At 39.0% G+C, this 18,949-nt stretch overlaps 1 protein-coding gene across 1 annotated transcript in view; it reads right to left on the bottom strand.

Annotated features, from left to right (window-relative positions):
* Window positions 1-4,446: 4,446 nt before the first annotated feature.
* Window positions 4,447-18,949, bottom strand: part of SORCS2 (sortilin related VPS10 domain containing receptor 2) — a 509,530-nt gene continuing 495,027 nt past the window's right edge. Inside the window, exons 26-28 of the mRNA XM_032444044.1 lie at window positions 16,972-17,129; window positions 14,695-14,774; window positions 4,447-14,351 (exon numbers count right to left, since the gene is read on the bottom strand). Coding sequence (XP_032299935.1) covers window positions 14,328-14,351; window positions 14,695-14,774; window positions 16,972-17,129 — 262 coding nt within the window. The 3' untranslated portion in view covers window positions 4,447-14,327. The remainder of the gene's footprint in view (window positions 14,352-14,694; window positions 14,775-16,971; window positions 17,130-18,949) is intronic.

Below are 18,949 nucleotides of genomic sequence, written 5' to 3'. Positions count from 1 at the left end.
GACATTCAGTAATAAGCACAAAATGCGTTTCCTCTTACTAAACTCAGGAAAGTAATATTATAAACTAGTGTCTGTTTGGCTTCCTTTTTGTACTCAGAACCTCCTAGACACAAGGAGGAATGGATGGCCAGGATATGTAAAGCATATCATGCTGCTGTAACTAATAACAATTGTGTTGCAAATAGACACAGCTTTTTGTTCAGTTAATCAAGGCCTATAACACTACCCTTTGCAATTAAAAAGCCTCCAACCTCAAAGGCAAAGCATACTGTTAACGATTTTCTAGACAAAGAATTTTTGTAGGGAAGGTAGATAGTGAACAAGTTGTATTTACATGATTTATAAGTGTGTGTATATATATTAGGACAATAGTTGTGATACATAATATAGAATCATCATGGTTGGAAAAGACCACTAAGATGATCATCTAGTCCAACCACAACCAATCCCCCCCATACCAACTGAACTGTATCCCTCAGTGCCACATCTACAGATTTCCTGAGCACCACCCAGAGATGGCAACTGCACCACTTCCCTGGGCATTACAAGATGAAATTCTTCCTAATATCCAACCTGAACCTCCTTTGGTGCAACTTAAGGCATTCCATTGCTAGTTACCTGGCAGAAAAAGCCAACTTCTTATTGCAGTGTAATCACATTGAAACAAAACTTAGAAGATAAGTATTTTACATCATGTTGGTTGCAAAGGAGACTTTTATGAATGTACTGGGCAAAGCGACAGCATAATAAAGTGAAGAATTAATAGGCAAACTGGGAAATCACTGCATTGGGTGTAGAGTCAACACAGCTTTTATACTGAGATGTCATTAAGTGCTAAGAAGCCGTTAAAAGGCTTTGAGAAAAATAACATCATCTTCTTGGATTTTTCAGTCTGCCTTTGACAAAGGCCATCACAACAGGAACCTAAAGAACTAATAGAGAAAAGGAGAAGGTCCAATGATAAGTATCTGGTTGTTAGAAAAAAGAAAACATATACTTTATTTTTTTCCTGCTGGCTTTGAGCATCAAGACCCCATTGGGCTGGGAGTTCTGACACTTGTGCATATCAGAATATTCAGAAATAATAACTGGAAAAAGAGATAAAAGCTTGCTGTTACTCATCAGCATAATCGAACTAAACTCCAACTACAATGGAGACATGGCTCTTGGCAGGCTGGTCTGGTGGTTGGTGACCCTGCACGCAGCAGGGAGGTTGAAAACAGATGATCTTTGTGATCCTTTTCAACCCAGGCCATTCTGTGACTTTAAGATAGAAGGATTTGCAGAAACTTCACCAGACCACCTCACCTCCATCTGTGACACCTCCGTTGTCTGCTTTAGGACCCATATAACATTACCTAAGCTCTGGCTGGGCACTGAGTGTCCTAGATAAACTCATAATGGTGATGGCACAAGAGAAAGAGAGAGATTCAAAACCATGGAAACCACTCCATGCAGGGAAAAAATAGTGATGTTAAAATGAAATCCAAAGGAGATGAAAGATAAAGGCTTCTCAGTGTGAAGAAAGGAATCTGGAGGGGAAGGAATATGTTAAAATGTTATAAAAATCTGCAGCAGAAAGAGAACGTGACTAGGGAATGAAACAGTTCCCTCTCACTAATAGTACAAGCTCAAAGGGTACCAAAATTAATGAAGCAGGTTCAAAACAACTGCTTCGAGGTACTTTCACTCAGCATAATTCAGCTGTAGAACTCATTGCCACAGTGTTGTGGATGCTAAAAGTTTATGCAGACCCATAACAATAAAGAAAATTCATAGCAGAAGGGAATGATTTAAGGTTATTAACAACAAAGCTACCAGTTCTGCAGCAGGGAGGTCCAGCCCCACAGTGAATGGATGATGGAAGCGTGTACTAATTGGGTATCACTGAATACTTCTCCCTTCTTCCCTAGCTGTATACGTCTTGATAAGTGAAGCTGGTTTCTCTCATAAAAGACTATTTAATTTCTCTGACCACTAGTTACAGAAGCATTCTTTCCTATAAAATAACGCATCCTTTTCAATTTGATTTTTTTAAATACAACTATCTGTCTTAGGGTTAAGACAATGCAGTGTCTATTTCAAAATATATTGGATAATTGAAACAATTAAATTACATCAAGGACGTTCCTCTTCAATGTTCTCTCCTATAAGACGCCGCTTCACTCTGTGGAAATACAGCTACAGAGTCCCAAATTGAACATAAGCGAAAAACTCCATTGCTGGTTTCATTACGAGTTTTGCAATAGTTGCTTTCACTGAATTATATACATACTGAGCACCATTTTGCTTCAGCTTTTGAAAACAATGACAGTCAGAGAACAGTAACATTTTCAGCACCACAGTTGGATTCATACGAAAGCAACGTATCCTTCAAGGCATAAATCACCAGAAGAAAAAAAAAAAAAAAAATGGAAAAGAAATCAGTCTCTTAATGGAAAATAGGAAAAAATATTGGCTGGTGTTTATGACTCAGAAATTTTATTACAGAGACATAATTTATGGTGATGTTTAAACCAGTTAGGCTTCAAAATAACATAGCAATTAATTTGGCTTTGAGGAGGACAGGAAAGAAAACAGAAGTGATTATCTTATTCTTTTTTTTTTTTTTTTTTCCATGAAAATTGGTTCCCAAAATAAAGTAGTCCTTCAATTTAAATGCTGTCAGGTTTCAGGGGGTGTCTCATTTACAAGAACATCTTGTCCCTGCCTGTTCTTGATGCTGCATTCCAACCCAGGGGCTTTCCTACAGAAGAGCTCAGGGAACAGTGTTGAAAATAAGAGAGCTTAGGAGTTCTTTTGTTTTTGTTTGCATCAGAGCACTGAATTTGGGAAATGAAGCACTATCATTCGAGGTTCAAAGACTGCATCCTTAGGGATAAATTACTTGTAGCTTAAAGTGTCAGAAAGCCACAATACAGGAACAGATAAACTGAAATGGCAATCAGCAAAATATCTTCAAGCTGAGCTGCACGAGTAGGGAAATCCTCAAGCTCAGTTCTGTACCCAGCCTTACAGTTAGCACACTGTGCCATGGGATAGGATCCCATAATCAGGCTGCACTGCTCCTCCAAGGCAGAGCATTCAACCTAAGAGAATTAAACTTACATTTTGGATTTATTTATTCATTTAATTATTTTTCTTGTTGTTGTCCTTTGGATTTTATTTTTCCAGCTTCAGTATTTCACTGGGACAGCCCATCTGCACAGCAGCAAATACCTGTCAGCAAACCCAAAACTGTATTCCAGCAGTAAATCTGAGTCAAATCTGCTTCAAGATCTTGAAATAGAAAATAATTTCCATACTGTATGTGGGCACAGCATATTCTGGCCTTAGAAATACAGTGACCCTAACAAGAACAGCTCTGGCCAGGATCAGTCCTAAGAGAACACTTGGAGAGCTGGGGCCCAACCTATGCAGCTAATCTGAGGGGGAGGTTCGGGTTTGCAGCTCATTTTATTTTGTAAGGAGGGCGCAGCTTCTTCTGCACTGCTCATACAGCTCTTCAGGAAGAGACTGGGATAAAGAAAACACGGTAAGTAACAAAGAAATTGAATAAATAGTATCCTAAAATCATTAAAGTTGGAGAAGAGTGCTCAGATCATCCAGTCCCCTCATCAACCCATACCCTCTATGCCCACTAAACCATGTCCTGAAACAGAGAAATTGAATAAATAAGGAACAAGTAGTCTGTGAAGCAATGACAATGCAAAATACTGAAATAAAGGCGCAGCATGGGCAGAGCACACAGAGCTCTGTTCTATGTATGGATGTTTACTGCAGCGAGATCAAGGTTGAAACCTGCTGAATTCTTTCATTCTTCAGCTGTGCATTGGCCCTCGATTCAGTGGAGTGCTAGGAGAACACATATTTATTTCAGCTGTAACTGCAGAGTTCCCTTCTCACCACACAGTGTCACCCTCACACCATTTACACTGCAATCTCAACTTCTCAGCTAGAGCAAAAGGCAAAAAGAAGTCACAGAATCACAGAATGACCCGGGTTGGAAGGGACCTCAAGGATCTTGTAGTTCCAACCCCCCTGCCTGGCAGGGCCACCAAACTTTCACATTTACTAGATCGGGTTGCCCAGGGCCCCATCCAACCTGGCCATGAACAACTTCAAGGACGGGGCATCCACAACCTCATTGGGCAGCCTGTTCCAGGGCCTCACCACTCTCCTAGTAAAGAACTTCCCCCTAACATCCAACCTAAATCTACCTCTTTCAACTTAAATCCATTTCCCCTTGTCCTGGTATTATCAGCCCTTTCAAAGAGTTTAATCCCCTCCTGGATATATAAGTCCTGCTCTGATGTGCAGGAGGGATCTTTGCTGTGTGAGTGCTTCTAATAACTGACAAATCCAAACACACACAAAGTCTGAGGAGGGGTGAAACCATCTCCCCACCCATAAGCTTCTTCACAAGAAAAACAACAAAGCAACAAATAGTTTAGAACCAAATTTTATTAAAGAAAAACCTGTAGTGCCAGGTTCTCAGGACAAATGCATACCTTTGGATGCAGTGGAGTACACAGGTACGTATACAGTAGTCTGCCTGCTACATGTTTGGAAGCTGAAAGAGACTGTGATAAACTGTACTGCACAGTTCATCACCATCATTAGAAGGTGCCAAAACCTTGGCTGTGGGCCACTAACAGATACTTGGTTATGTGTGTGCACTACATATTGCACAAGACTTTTGATTAGGCTATTGATTGTGCAATAGAATCACAGTTAAGTGTTACATTAAGCATATTCAAACATATATTTGATTTTTTTCTTCTTCTTCTCAAAAACAGCACGTCACTACAAAACTGCCATTAAATGTTACATATTTACAATAATATACAAATAACACTTTTCCCCGTTTATGACAATGCACCGGTTATGGATTAATCTCATTCTTCCCTTGAGTCCTGATACTGTATACAAAGAAACCTGGTCATGATCTCTCGAAACAAAAATAGGAAAAGGCGTGTATGGATTTCACAAGCACTAAAATGTGCAAAGGCAGAAGGAGAGGACTGCAGCATACTGCCTACCACTAGGAATGTTTGCATGGATTGAAAGGGTCCCTTTGCCAGAAATCTGGTCAGAAACACAGTGTTAAGCATTTAGAATCCTATGATTCTACGATTTTCCAACATTAAGGTTGGAAAAGATCTGTAAGATCATCTAATCCAACCATCCACCTACCACCAATATTGCTTACTTTACCATCTCCCATTTGTTGACTGTATTCTAAAAAAGCAGTTGCAAGTAGTTAAGAAATGAGTATATAAAACACACTCGCTAACTATCAGAATAAGAATTCCAGGTGAAGTCAGCTGTGTGCATATGGGTGCAGAGAGATGACAACTGCAGCTACATTTCTGATTCACTATGGATGAACGTCTCTCTTCTCGATCACAGTTTACCTAACAAAGTCTGTGAATCTGCATGGCCATAAATTAGGGTAGCAAATAAATGATGCTCCACATAACAAAATGAGGATCGATTTGCAAAATTTCACAGGTAGTGTGCCAAGCTTAGCTCTAATGTTATTGGCTTTGCCAAGAGCAGTACATCTAATTAGCCTGAAGATACTGAATTTGGTTTAATTATCCTTTATTTTCCCCACATTATTGCTATGGATAATGTGAATAAAATATATATGGTTGATTTGTCCAAGTCAGGAAGGAAAGATTTTGGACCCACACGTTGGAACAGCCAGAGATGCACTGTAAATATGAGAGTGTTCATCCTTTACTCTTAAAATGGAAAATACTCCCATTCCAACTCTCCTTCTTTCTGAACTCTTTCTCCAGTTCCTAATCCTGGATGTATTTATATCCGTAGCACAGATTCATGAGTGCGAGTACAGAGTTATGATCATACAATCATTGAATTGTTTGAGTTGGAAGGGGCCTCAAAGGGTCATCTAGTCCCACTCCCCTGTGATGAACAGGGACACCTACAGATTGATCAGATGCCCAGAGCCCCATCCAGCCTGACCTTGACTAGCCCCAGTGTTGAGGCATCCACCACCTCTCTGGGCAGCTTCTGCCAGTGCCTCATAATACTGAGATACTTTAATTTGGGTGAGGAAGGGCAATACATCTGATGTCCTCCAAAGCCCCATTTGTGATGTTCCAGTGTGATATTTTTTAGAATGACTTCTTTTCGCTCTTGCAAAGAAACAAATATATGGTAGACCAAAGTGCACAGAACTGTGAAAATAAGTGGTAAATAAAGCATAAGGGGGGGAAGCACCCTACAAGCTGATCAAGTTCAGCAACTCTTTTGAGTTGCTATTCCTTTGGAAATTTTTCTTCTTTTTCCCCTCAGTCACACCAAAGAAGATAAAAACGAGTAAATCTCCTTTTGACATCAGGCCATCTTGCTGGCAGAACCACAACAAGAGAAAACTAACTCAGACGAGACTGAGGTGAAGAGGGGAGAATTCTTTCCTCCCTGTGATTAGGTTTTCACTCCAATGCCTCCTGCCCTGTGGCAAATGTATCTCGTGCCATGCATCCATGAAGAAATAAATCATAACATGTCAGTGACAAAAATAAGGAAGGAACTGTACTCAAATGTCTGCTGTGTATTGGAAATCTAAGAATTCTATGTACCTAAACCTAACATTTCTATTTACATGTCCAGTAAACTCTAGTGTCTGGCATTTACTCTCAGGAGTGCTCTGTCTACTCACCAGCTCCATTCATCCTCCCTAAACTTTATAAAATCATAGTTCATTCATAGAGGGATTTAAGCATCGTAAGTCCAATACACATAATTAATCCATAAAATAACTCTTCTCCCTTGCCTCCTAGATCAGTGACATAATAAGAAGGAGAAGCACCACTAGCAACTGGCCTGCATTCATCTCATAGATAAAGCTGCATTTGAGCAGCCTCTGAAGCACATACAGATGCATTCTGGTTGGTAGGAAGCAAACTCTTTTCCATGTACCTCATATGTGATGTCACTGTGTGTCTGATGTCTCTAAATTGGTAGAGCTGATAACTTGCGTCCCTGATGCTGTATATTGAAAATGTATGCTATTACAAATAGTTGAATGAAAACATAAAATCAGGCACTCAAGGCAGAATCATAAAAACTGATAACTCTGCCTTTCTCCTTGCATTTCTCTGTCCTGTATAACCTTGTGCTCTTCTCCCTCCTGCGCCTTTCCTGCATACCTTCCCCCTCTAACCTAGGTTCTACTCTACAAAAAGACCTCTGAGCTTTACAGTTATGTTATGTCAATCACCTCCAAGCTTCTCCAACAGGAAGAATCTGCCAAAACTATCCAGTGACTTGTAAATTTGCATTTTATGGACTTGAGAGAAAGCCATTTGCCTCCACCTTTAGGAAAGGTCGCATTCAGACCTGTCTCATCAACCCAAACAACTGTTCCCAAAAAGACTGATCCCTACTGCTCCTCCACATAGCAACAGATCCTCTTTATTTCAGCCATTTTCCAGGTTTAGACTTGCGCAAACATCGTGTCACATCCTCATAACCTGAAATGAGGCAGGAGGAGGTATCTGGAAGATTATGGGTACAGATGTCTGCCAGTTAGATATATTTCTTCCACTGAAGGCAGACAGCAAAGACAATATATACGAATGAGAGGAAAAAAAAAAATGCTAGTTACAGGCTCATCATTCCTTCAAGGAGGACAAAACTGTTCCCAATCTCAGACAGAATTATCTGCCCTCTGGGCCAAAGAGCTGGAAAAAGGGCTTCAAAGGCAAAAGGGCCCCTGAAAGATTTAGAGAATATGTGAGCCAAAGTGAAATGTGAAAGTATTAAAGAGTTGCAAATGGAAACGAGGCAGGGAGAAAGGAATGCAGACAGTCAATTTGGATACATTTTTCTATATAGTATCACCAAGTACTTATCACTAAGTTCCAAGCATTAAACAATGAAGATCATCTCCCCAAAGAGTTCAGCAACTCAAAAGTTAGTCAGCAAACAAAGAGAGGGGTGCATTTACTAGCAAACATAGATAGTAAGTTGAGTATTTTTCTATGTTTCAGATGACAGTCCGTAAGCGTTACCATTTGACTGTCCTTCTGTGAACCTGGTACATGTAAACAGGGTATTTAAAGTGCTCCTTTACTACTATGTCTTGTGAATTGCCTGCATGCACATAAGTGATCTTTGGGTTGTACACATCTGTGTAGCTCTGCCTGTTTGCAATCCAATAAAAGATGCCTGTCTCAGAAGCTATGTGGATACAAGTCTGCTGTTCTTCTGTCCAAGCATCTCTTTCATCACTCTAGAAAGATTTACTTCCTAAAGTGTTTTAACTCAATAAGTAAATGGTGTGTATGAATACACATGTATATATGATTCTATGATATTTAAAGAGAACAAGCTGATTTTGCCTCTTGATCTGAAAGATCAAAGTCAGTTTCTGTAAGAAGTGAACAAAAGTAGCAAAAAGTAGACAAAACTATCAACAAATAACATAGAAATACAATATATACTAAGAAGGTTATTTGGAGTGCCTGAACTTATTGATTATCAATATATTCATCATACCATTAAAAATATAGGCAAACAAAGCATACAATGCTGCACGTATTATTGCTGCCTAACACGGCTTTATGTCCACTGCATTGCAACAAACTGGCATAAAAATGCAAATTCTACAGAAACTCAGAAATCAAGTCTGGCTAATAAAGCTCACAGTTATGTAATACTTTCAAAGTACGGCAAGGAATAATTCTGAACTGAATAACTTGCATTAGGGAAAGAATATACTTCTTTTCAGAATGACTAAATATCTTTCCTAAAAAGAAATTTCATCTAAAAAGAGAGACAAGAGAATGCAATTAAGAATATATTTGAGGAGAGATTATTAAAAATGATATATTTGAATATAGATCATAACAGGTCTTTGATTAGACTTTTGTTATGATGTCCAGTATACTCATAGCCTACCACTGCCTACAGGGCTGTATCGTTGCACTTGTGAAGGCATATTTCTAAACCTTTCAGTATTTCTTGTCTTAAATACTGTTTTCCAGAAGAACCTCACTGTTACTGGCACATAAAGTATCTGGAAATAGTAATTATGACAAGCCTAAATTTTAAAAAAGAGAGAAAGAGAGAAATGAAAAGAATGTAAATATTCAGTTAAACATAGCTCCAGAATTCACATTTTCAGTAATCTGCTACTCCATTTGACAGGAGGAAAATTCAAGGTCTGAAGACTTAAAGAAGTACAACCTTGCATATTGCAAAATCTGAACCTAGCTTGCTTTGAAAGGAATGTATTCTTTTGTCTTCAGACCATTCTGAAGTACCATTTGTGCAGATGACCAGACTTCAGTTCCCTGATGGCACGTATCATCCTCCGCAATTTAAAAGCAAGTAGAATAAATTAAAAATGAGTCCATTGGATGGTTCCTGTTCCAGTCTGGGGTGGGTCTGTTGCTGGTATGGTGAAACCCTTCTGCACTCCTGTCCACTATGGCAGCAAAAAGAACAGGAAGAAAACTGCCAGCCTGGAAGGCTGACTTGTGAAGGACTATTAAGAAAACAAGAGTGAATACCTTGACATTTGTCAAAGACTGCAGGGCTTCAGTTCTTAATTGCTAAAGCTAACTGGGGGTCTAAGGTACTTCAAAACTTGTCACTTAATGATTGCACTTGAAAGTAAGTGAAAAACATTATACTTGTAGCCATGGAAAGAATAAACACTTAAGTGGCATCAGAGGGCTAATCCTGAAAGCAAATAATGAAAGCAAATAACTAATATGAAAATATAGACTTCTTAACATACTGATAGCACTCTGAGCAGACTCTGTAACTACTTCTAGGCACTTAAATGTTATTCTAATGTGAGTTTTAGAAAGATTTTCACAGAGAAGTGTGATTAGGCTATATGCCACTCTCAGAGAGAAAAGTAGAAGAAATATGCAATTGGATCTAGAAGAGGGAAAAAAATAGAGGAAGGAACTTTAGAGACGGCCTGGATACACAGTAAAGTCCTGCACCTCAAAAGAATATATTTATAAAGGTAAATGGTTATAAACTTCTTTCTGATCATAAGCCAGAATGAAGATGGAAAAAACACAGCAGTATCAATCAACATATAAAAAGCAACTCTAAATGTAAATGATTTGGCAATGAAATAAAAGATTTTAGTCTCTTTTTCCCCAAAAAGCTTCATTAAAAAAACTTACAGCACAGTTTTATGGGAAACAAAGGGAACATCTTCAACTGAAATTGTCATTCGTGTTACTGACTTAGCAACATCAGATTCAAATTTACATAACATTAAAAATTCAAAGCATATCAGAATCACTGGTTTGTCATCAAAAAAGTAGCTACAAACAAATGCATTTCATTTCTTACAAATGAAAAAACACACATGTATTTGTGTAAGGAAGATAGAAACCAATGCAGTTCCACTCTGCTAACCTCTATTAAAGAGGCAGCATGCAGTAATAAGAGTATTCCCACTAAAAAGACTTAAAATTCCCACTCAGTGACTTAAAATACAGATAACCAACATAGTAACATCACCTGAAATCTGCTTCATACTTTGAACTCATGATGGCAAACCAGTGATGTGCCTTTGTTTGTCCAGAGGACAGTAATGTAACAAATTGTTTTATGAGAACAAACACTTCACTTTTCCCACTGGCCAAAGGAAGCAGAAAACTCACCAAGAATGATATAATTCAATGAGAATATCCTCACAGAGTTCAAAGAAATTGGATGTGAATTGGAGCTATAACAGCAGCTTGCCTCAGGCTCACTCCATCTATTTCCTCACAGTCACTTTCACCACCCTCTTTATAGGATATTAAAGCACACATAAGTTTATATTGCCTTTATTCTCGAGAAATTAATTTACACTGGGGGTGGGTGAGTGTCACTAGATGTCTTTGGGCATTTCTGAGCACATTATCTGGACAGATCACCCTACAGCCATCTCAAACATCCGATGTCAAAAGGAAAACCACTGCTAATAGCTGTAAATCTTGATGGCTGTTAAGCGTGCTTCATATCAGCACTGAAAAGTATTAGGTGTTTTTGAAATTGCAAATAGGAACAATTTAAGAAAACCACAAGTTCTAAATGATACCAATACAATACCCGTTTTGTTGTTATTGTTTTTAGTGTGGTCCACTGTCAACACTGATAAGACCTTTGACCATTTAACACTGCAGAAAAGGAAGTTTAAGATCCTGGGATGCAAATTAGCAAGATCAAACCCATGCTGCAATGCTACTGCATAACAATATGGTCCAGTAATAGTTTTCAAACCAAATTGCATTATTTTTATTTTTAACAGTTACGTACCTGTTTTGGATTATGGATATTTTTACAGTTACATATAATTGTGGTTGGTTTCAGTCGTCTTTAAATAACAGCAATCATTATAAATTAAACAAAGAAGCATGACTACTAATATTACGTACTTGCGCTGAAGATCCTGAATAAACTGTACTTGATTTAGCCTCACAATACCCCTGTGAGGTAGGTAATTACTATTAATGCCATTTTACAGGTGGGAAAACTGAGGCACATACAGGTTAAGTAATTTGCCCAGAGTCTGGGTACAGAATCCAGATGTGTGACAACCATCCTCTCTTTCTTAGCTAATCACCCTTCCTCACTAAGAAACTTAACTGGAGTGTGCACAAACAATGCCTGTACTCATGCGTGCACATATGCCTGGCGTTTATGCGAAGAATGAACTCAGTTTCTGTATATTCATGTAACCAGACTTATGTAAAGGAGATACATATACATATATAAGCATCTTAAGGCATATATACATATATATACCACAGACATAGTTCAAAACCTAACACTAGTGATAATTTTCATCTAAAGATAAATTGCAAATGGGAAAATAGGAATGGTATTTTCTCAGTTTCAAAATAACTCATTTAAGTTACTCTTGATGGAGAACTAAAAGCTTACTTTATTATCTGTTGGATATTGCTAATACAGTTATAACAATACTGACAACTCTTTAGGAAACAATGCTTTTAAGATATGACAAACCAACCTCGCAGGAGTGCTGCATGAATCAAATTAATTAGCATTGAAAAACATTATTACAGGCACTATATTGTGCTAAGTGTTAATTAGAGTAGCGCGTGGTTAAATATTCTACTCTTTTCCAAAAGACTGCTGTTATCAGAGACACAAATCACCCTGTTTTAAATGTATGAAAGTAGCTGCTAAAGAACAGGTCAGATGTGTGACCCAGTTCCAACAACGTCCTTAACTAATCAGACAAACAGTGGGAAAGCAATTTCAGTGCTCGGATCTCCATCCCATACCTTGACTATGAGACTAGTCCCCTGCTCACTCCATGCTCCATGCCCACTTCAAATTCATTTCACAGGAACAAGCAAGCTGTTTGCAATGCCATTTTACTGTCTGTTCCAGCTCATTTTCACTAGAGAACACTGGTGCAACCAAATTTCCAATGCACAGCGCATTCTATATCACACTTCTCTTTGAGAAATGCAGACTCGGTTCCATGTAACATCTTGGATTTAAGCACACACTTGTTGAACACAGAAGTTAGCTAGATCACTGCTTCTCTCTGGGCCAGTTTGCACAGCACTCCACCACTACATAGGCAGAAATTTTGGAAAGAATTGTGAATTTATTTTCCTGAGGAGTCTGCAGTATTTTTCAGCATCTTTAACTTTTTCATCCAGGTCACTACATGACGTTTCTAAACAAGATTTTCTTGTGCTTTACACATACATCCTGTGGGGTTTCTGAGAGCCCACATCACTGCACTGAATTATGACATCCCACTCTGCTGCATTTGACAACCATATGCTCTAGGATATCCACAGCTATGCAGAAGAATGACTCCAATGCGTGGAGTAATTTTAAGACAGTTTTTTTGTGTCTTGCCAGCATTCATTATTTACTGCTTGTTTACTCAGGCAGATGAAGCCAGCTACCTGTATTCCCTGCACACAAGGTGGTGTGGGAGCTTGCCACTAGCATTGGTGTGACATTCAGTGAGTAAAGAGCTATTTATCCTCCACTGAAGGCAAAAAGTGAAGAGGTTATGTAGGTTTCCAAGAGAAATGCCTTACTACAACCCCCTGCCCAACCTGCAGAAGTTGGGACCACTGCTGTGGTGGGGTCCGAGTGACACCCTGTGGTGAGAGAAAGGAAGCACGGACCTGATACTACTGATATGGACCCTCCTCACGCCCTCTGGCTTGTCAGACCAACACAAATGGAGGAGCTGGGGTATGCGTTTACCCATCCCTGCCTCCAAAGTTGAAATCCCAAGGGATGATGTGGGTAGGAAAGGGACTGCAGTGTCCAAACTGGAGGAGGGCTCTGACCTTCCCGGCATCTCAGACCTAACAGCAAGTCTTTAAAAAATAGTCCTACAATGAAAGTGACCATGAAGACGTATTTACACTCCAAGGAAATTTAAAAAGAGACAGGCCATCAGCATGGGTTGTTACATGATAACGGCTCTGGCAGCTGTCATCATCCTAGAGGTGCTCATTCAGAAGACAAGAAGAGAGCAACTGAAATGACCGTCTGTAAGTGAAGGCACCTGGTCTGGGAAAAGCTTCACGCTGGTGTGTTTATCTCATACACGGGTGGGATCAGGAGAGGTACTGGTGTTGAGGGTTTGTCAGGACTTGCTACACTTAAAGGAGCGTTATCCTATAATTATGAGATAACCTACTTAGCACTTTGTTTAGTCCAAGGAAGGGCCTAGGCCTAAATTCATTAGATTGTCTCACATGTATTTAAGTTAAGAGCTTGTACTGACCAGGAAAACATCCAGCTCCTCGCTCAGTCCTCTCCCAGTACAGAACCACTGCTGAGTTACGGCCCTCTGAAACCATGTCATTGAGACCAACCAGCACCTGTTCTGGTTTAGAAATCACCTTTTCAAGCTGAAAAGTCCCATCCTTCTGCTGAATACCTCAATTAAAAATATAATTAAAAAGTTACAGTCAATCCTCCTAAAAATAAACATAGAGAACAAGAGCTTATACAGGAAAAAAAGAAGGTGGCATTGAATGTGCCCAGGGCTGCACATTTGCTACTGCAGCTTGAGTTTGAATAACAAATTCTCAGGCCATTAGTGAACACAAGATGTGCATCCTTCTCCACCAGTAACAGACAATGGACGCTTTTTTTCCATGGGACTGTTAGGGAACCTTCTCTCCACCAGCATTTACAGCCATATTTGCAAGTTTGTGACATCACCAGGGAAAAATAAAACGATACAGAGAAGAGTCTTTCGGTTTTTGCATTCAGCTGTAAATATCAGCTAACCAGGTAACTGTGCATCTCTCTGGAGTTGATGCTCAAAACCACGCCTGAGTGATTGCCTGTGAAAATAGAGGGGGGGAAAAAAAAAGGACAGCATTAGTGTATTTCAAGTACTTCAAAATAAATCCACTTTTTATTGCAGGGACAAGTCAATCACATACACAGAGTGTCTTTATCAAACAGATCAGGTGATGGTTGGTGCAACAGCTCCATGTTCCTACAAGATACTTTCACCTAAAGCTTTTGCTCATGGTGGTGAATTTGTGGTGAATTCCTATGGTTTCTATCCCAGTGACAGCATAAGTTGGTTCTCTTTGCAGCTTAAAAAGGTGTAGTTGTCTCAAGGGGTGCAGGTGAGGGAGGAGAATGGCACCTGAGGCGTCCATTCAACATGCCACTGACCTGGGACTGGACACTGACCGGCATCAGCAATAGGGGAACTCTGTAGCTGTTCAAGTTGCCACTTCTCCCAGAAGGAGTCACTGCAAGGTAATGGTGTTGAGGAGTCCCAAGGTGGGGGTTGCGATAAAGTAGGCAACATAAAATATATAGAAAACAAAAAAAGTGGATGGGTGAGTCTGGAAATATTGTACTGCAGAAATTCAAAAGTTATGAGAAGAGAGAACAACAGAAAGCTAGGCCTGCAAAACCCTGCTGTGCATGGAGCAGAGGTTGTTAGAGACCTCTCCCAACAGGGAGGGAGAAAGATCACCAGAATTAGAAGGGATCTCCACAGCATAGGAACCTTCTGCAAATATTGTAAAACAGAATTTTATATCAAGCATGGATTAGAACATGTTTTGTACTCTACCCAGACTAACATAGAACAGGAATGTTTTCTTGGCAATAATGAGTGATACTGAATCGAGTAGAATGTGTTACAAGTAACAGAATGGTGCAGCGAGCTGAAATATAGTTTTCCCTCTTAAATACGGTCTTGTGTATAAAAGCTGTATGAATATAGTAGCTGATGAATATAGATGATTAGGATCCACAGAAAGGAACTTTTTATGCTCTGCTGGAAATACTTCTGGTGTTGACAACCTGGCAGAAGCACAAATCACCTCAAGAGTTGCGTTTACTAACTGTCTTAAGTTTCACATCAAAACATTGTGATCTTGCACCCTTTAACCTTAACAATATTCTGCCCAGATACGTGGTATTTCATTCTCTGAGTAAGGAGTGCAGGATCAGGCTTACATAACCAGCAATAGGCAAGCAGAGCTTATTTGCAAATGTGTCACAAACAAGGGTAAATTTTCTTTATTCCAGTATTACCAGCTGTCTTCTGTAAATAGGCCAAAAGGGATTTTCTACCATTTAAAGTTATATTTTTGCACATTACTGGAGGTGTTTGAGTGCTCTACTTTAACAGGAATGTCTGCATGGGCTTCATTAGCATTCAGCTTTCTCCTCTAAAGACCCTGGAGATAGGTTGATCAAACAATTTTAACAGAGACTTTGTTTTTCCAGGGTTGTTTTTGGAACTAATTCCAATAGAGTCAGGAGTGCAAGCAAGGTCTTACAAAATCTGAATGAAAAGAGTGATATTCATACACACTATTTGTCAGAGTAAATAGAGAAATACACAAAGACAACAAAGCAGAAAAGTGGACTCTTCCACTGTACTCTGAAATAACATCTCCAAGAACCTTGAAGTAGCATGAGGTTCAGCAAACGAAAATGAAGATATCTACAACAAAAAGTAAAGATGAAACCCACATCAAAGAAATCTCTCTTCCTCCCATGATTCTCTTACCTCAGGGTACCTCTGGCACAGCCAATACAGATGCCCTTCCATGGGTTCATGAAAATATTACAGTTGCCTTTTACACCATGAAAGGATTGTCACAAATCCCAGAGGCTTTGGGTTATCTGATTTATTTTCACAAGACTTGTATGAATGGAACTGGAGAGCTTTTTCCATTGTCCTACACTTCTCAAACTGTGACCTGAACACACTCTGAACACAATGGTACATTTTACAGGAAATGAACTTAACAGATCAGTACTAAAGCTACATTAAAAATAACCACAGGGAGCCAGGATATATACTTCTGCCTGACACTGAAATCGTTTGCTCAGAGTTTCAAAGAAAGTTTGTCTTAAAGTTTCTTTATGACCACCCCATGAATACTAGGAAATTAACAGCTAGAATAGGAAAGCTCATAAAATTTTTAATACGGGAATAAATTTAATGTTTTTAATAATGAAAAATTTAAATGCCTCTGAAATAAAATGGTAAATATAGCAATGGATCTAGATACAATCCGAAATAATGGAAACATCAACTCTACAAATTTTACTGGCATACATTTGATTTTCCACTAATTCAGGGGATTTTTGAATTAATTGAAATGCTACCAATTCTTTGCTGTTCTACAAAATATAATTTCTCCCTAAAATTGCCTGAATAAGTCTCCTGGCATTAAACTATAGTGCCTCTGTACTTGTGCTTCTGTGTAGCATGTCTATCCATACAAATTTATAACAAGCAAGCAAAATGAAGTGAACTGAGATAATAGTTAGTGGTGTACTACCTGCTTCTTCCCAAATCTGAGCAGAAAACGATGAGGAAAACAAACAAACAAACAAACAAATAAATAAAGCTAAAATGAAAATGAACATCACGTAAAAATGAGTTACTTAAAAAAATGTAGGAACTAAAAATGAAGTTACCTCTTGCGTTACCTAGCGTTTGAGAGTCCAGATCATCATCAATAAACTCCTCACCCTGGATGATGTTCTGGGTGTCCTCGCTATGATTAACAGGGCTTGTCATCTCTTGCTCTTTTTCATTGTGCATCTGGGCATAGACATTCCTGCCTGGTAGTTTCCTAAACAGGACAAGGAGAAAAAGTCTTGTGATGGAAGTCCTTTATGCCACACACGTGCTGACAAAGAGCAGACCTGCAGCAGTATGAAGTTGTACTAGAATCACACAACAGGACCAGTCACACTTTTCCTTAATTTTATGTTCACAACTTAAAGTTGTCAACAAACTATTCTCAGCCACAGTTTTATTTAACTGCCTCACAAGGATACTCAGAGCTGCTTAAGACTTAAGCATCAATTTTTCTTACTAAGATATTGATGGAAAACAAACAAAAATAATAATAAATACTATGAACACAGAAAGGCTATTTTCAGAAAGTAAAGTGGTAAAAATACCCAACAGGCATTAATTCCTGTTTCCAGACATCTTCACAAACATTAAAGCTGAGTCACAATTTCCAGACATCTTCACAAACATTAAAGCTGAGTCGCAATAAGTCAAGTCCACCTCCCCAGTCAAGGTGGGCTGACACTGGAGGTTAGCGTTCAGCGATGCTCCCATATTGTACTAGGGTTGAGGGCAAAGAAGCAGGAAAAATCCAGCAGATAGTGAATGAAAAGGGAGCAGAGGGTAACACACCAGAGTCCAGGAGCAAGGGGTATGGAGTAAGGAGTCAAACCAGCATAAGTATGGGAAATTATAAGAAAACGTTGCCTCCTTGCAGGGGAGGCTGAGTAGAGATAAGCAGGCAGCATTGAAGCAGTACAGGGAAATGATGGATTAGACCAAGCTTTCTATGGAAGACAGTGTTTAATTCATTCCCTTTGAACTGTATCTAGAAAAACAAAAAGTATGTTTGGGAATGGCTCTATCAGTTTCAATGGACAATTAGCACCATAGCTGAACCTGGGAAGCTTTAAGGTATCAGTAAAGAGCTCTTAACTATATTAAGTAAGAATTTTAAAATCGAAGAGGAAGAAATCAGGAGCTTCTAATTTTTGCAACAGAATTTATAGTTTAAACATTCCTAGGCAGCCATGGCTGCTGTTATAGGTTTGCTATCTGAAACTAGCCTGGGCACCTGAGGGCACCCTTTCCTGTTCACCAAGCAGATACTTCTGATTAGGGAGATGCAGGCTGTAAGCTCTGTTTCCATGTAGGAAACATCAGCCTGACTGCTCAATCAGCATGACAGCAGATCATGGATAAGTCTATGCTCAAACACAGATCATTACAATGGGCAGAGAATAAAAATAAATAAAATGGAATATGGGGTTGAAATGCTGAGGTTAAGCTGGAGTTTCTGCTGTGCTCCTTTAGCTACAGTGCAAAGACAGAAAGACTAACAGTAATTCTTAGGTCTCTCTCTAAAAACGACCATCTTCCCCTTAATGTTCTGGCAGAATTACAATAACAGGAAAAATACATGTGTTTCAGTACTTTGGCTTTTGAGTTTAAATGTTATTTTAGAAGACAGGTTCTATTCCAAGTGGCACAACTTTAATTTGAGTTAAAAAGTTTCTACAACAACCTGATTTGATAATAAACTTTCAATACAACGCAAATAATTACAGTAAACAGAAAATGCTAAACTGAAACATGAGTGGAAGGGATGCCCTCCCTTCGATTTGAACTAACCAAGAGATGAACTGCATCTTCTATATCTGTACCTATGTATGTACACATACCGATCTGTATTGCTATGTGTATACGCATACACATATACACACACACACACACACACACACACACACAGGTTGCTCCAAAGGTAATATTTACCATTTATTATCATGGAAACTGCAACAGCTATAAAGAACACAATAACACAATTTGATAGAAGCAAATTCTCAGCTACCAAATGCTCTTTTTCAACATAGGTAT

Source organism: Coturnix japonica, chromosome 4 (assembly GCF_001577835.2).
Source record: "Coturnix japonica isolate 7356 chromosome 4, Coturnix japonica 2.1, whole genome shotgun sequence".
NCBI lineage: Eukaryota > Metazoa > Chordata > Aves > Galliformes > Phasianidae > Coturnix > Coturnix japonica.
Note: the sequence above shows the minus strand (reverse complement) of the source record. Positions and strands in the feature narration are given on the sequence as shown.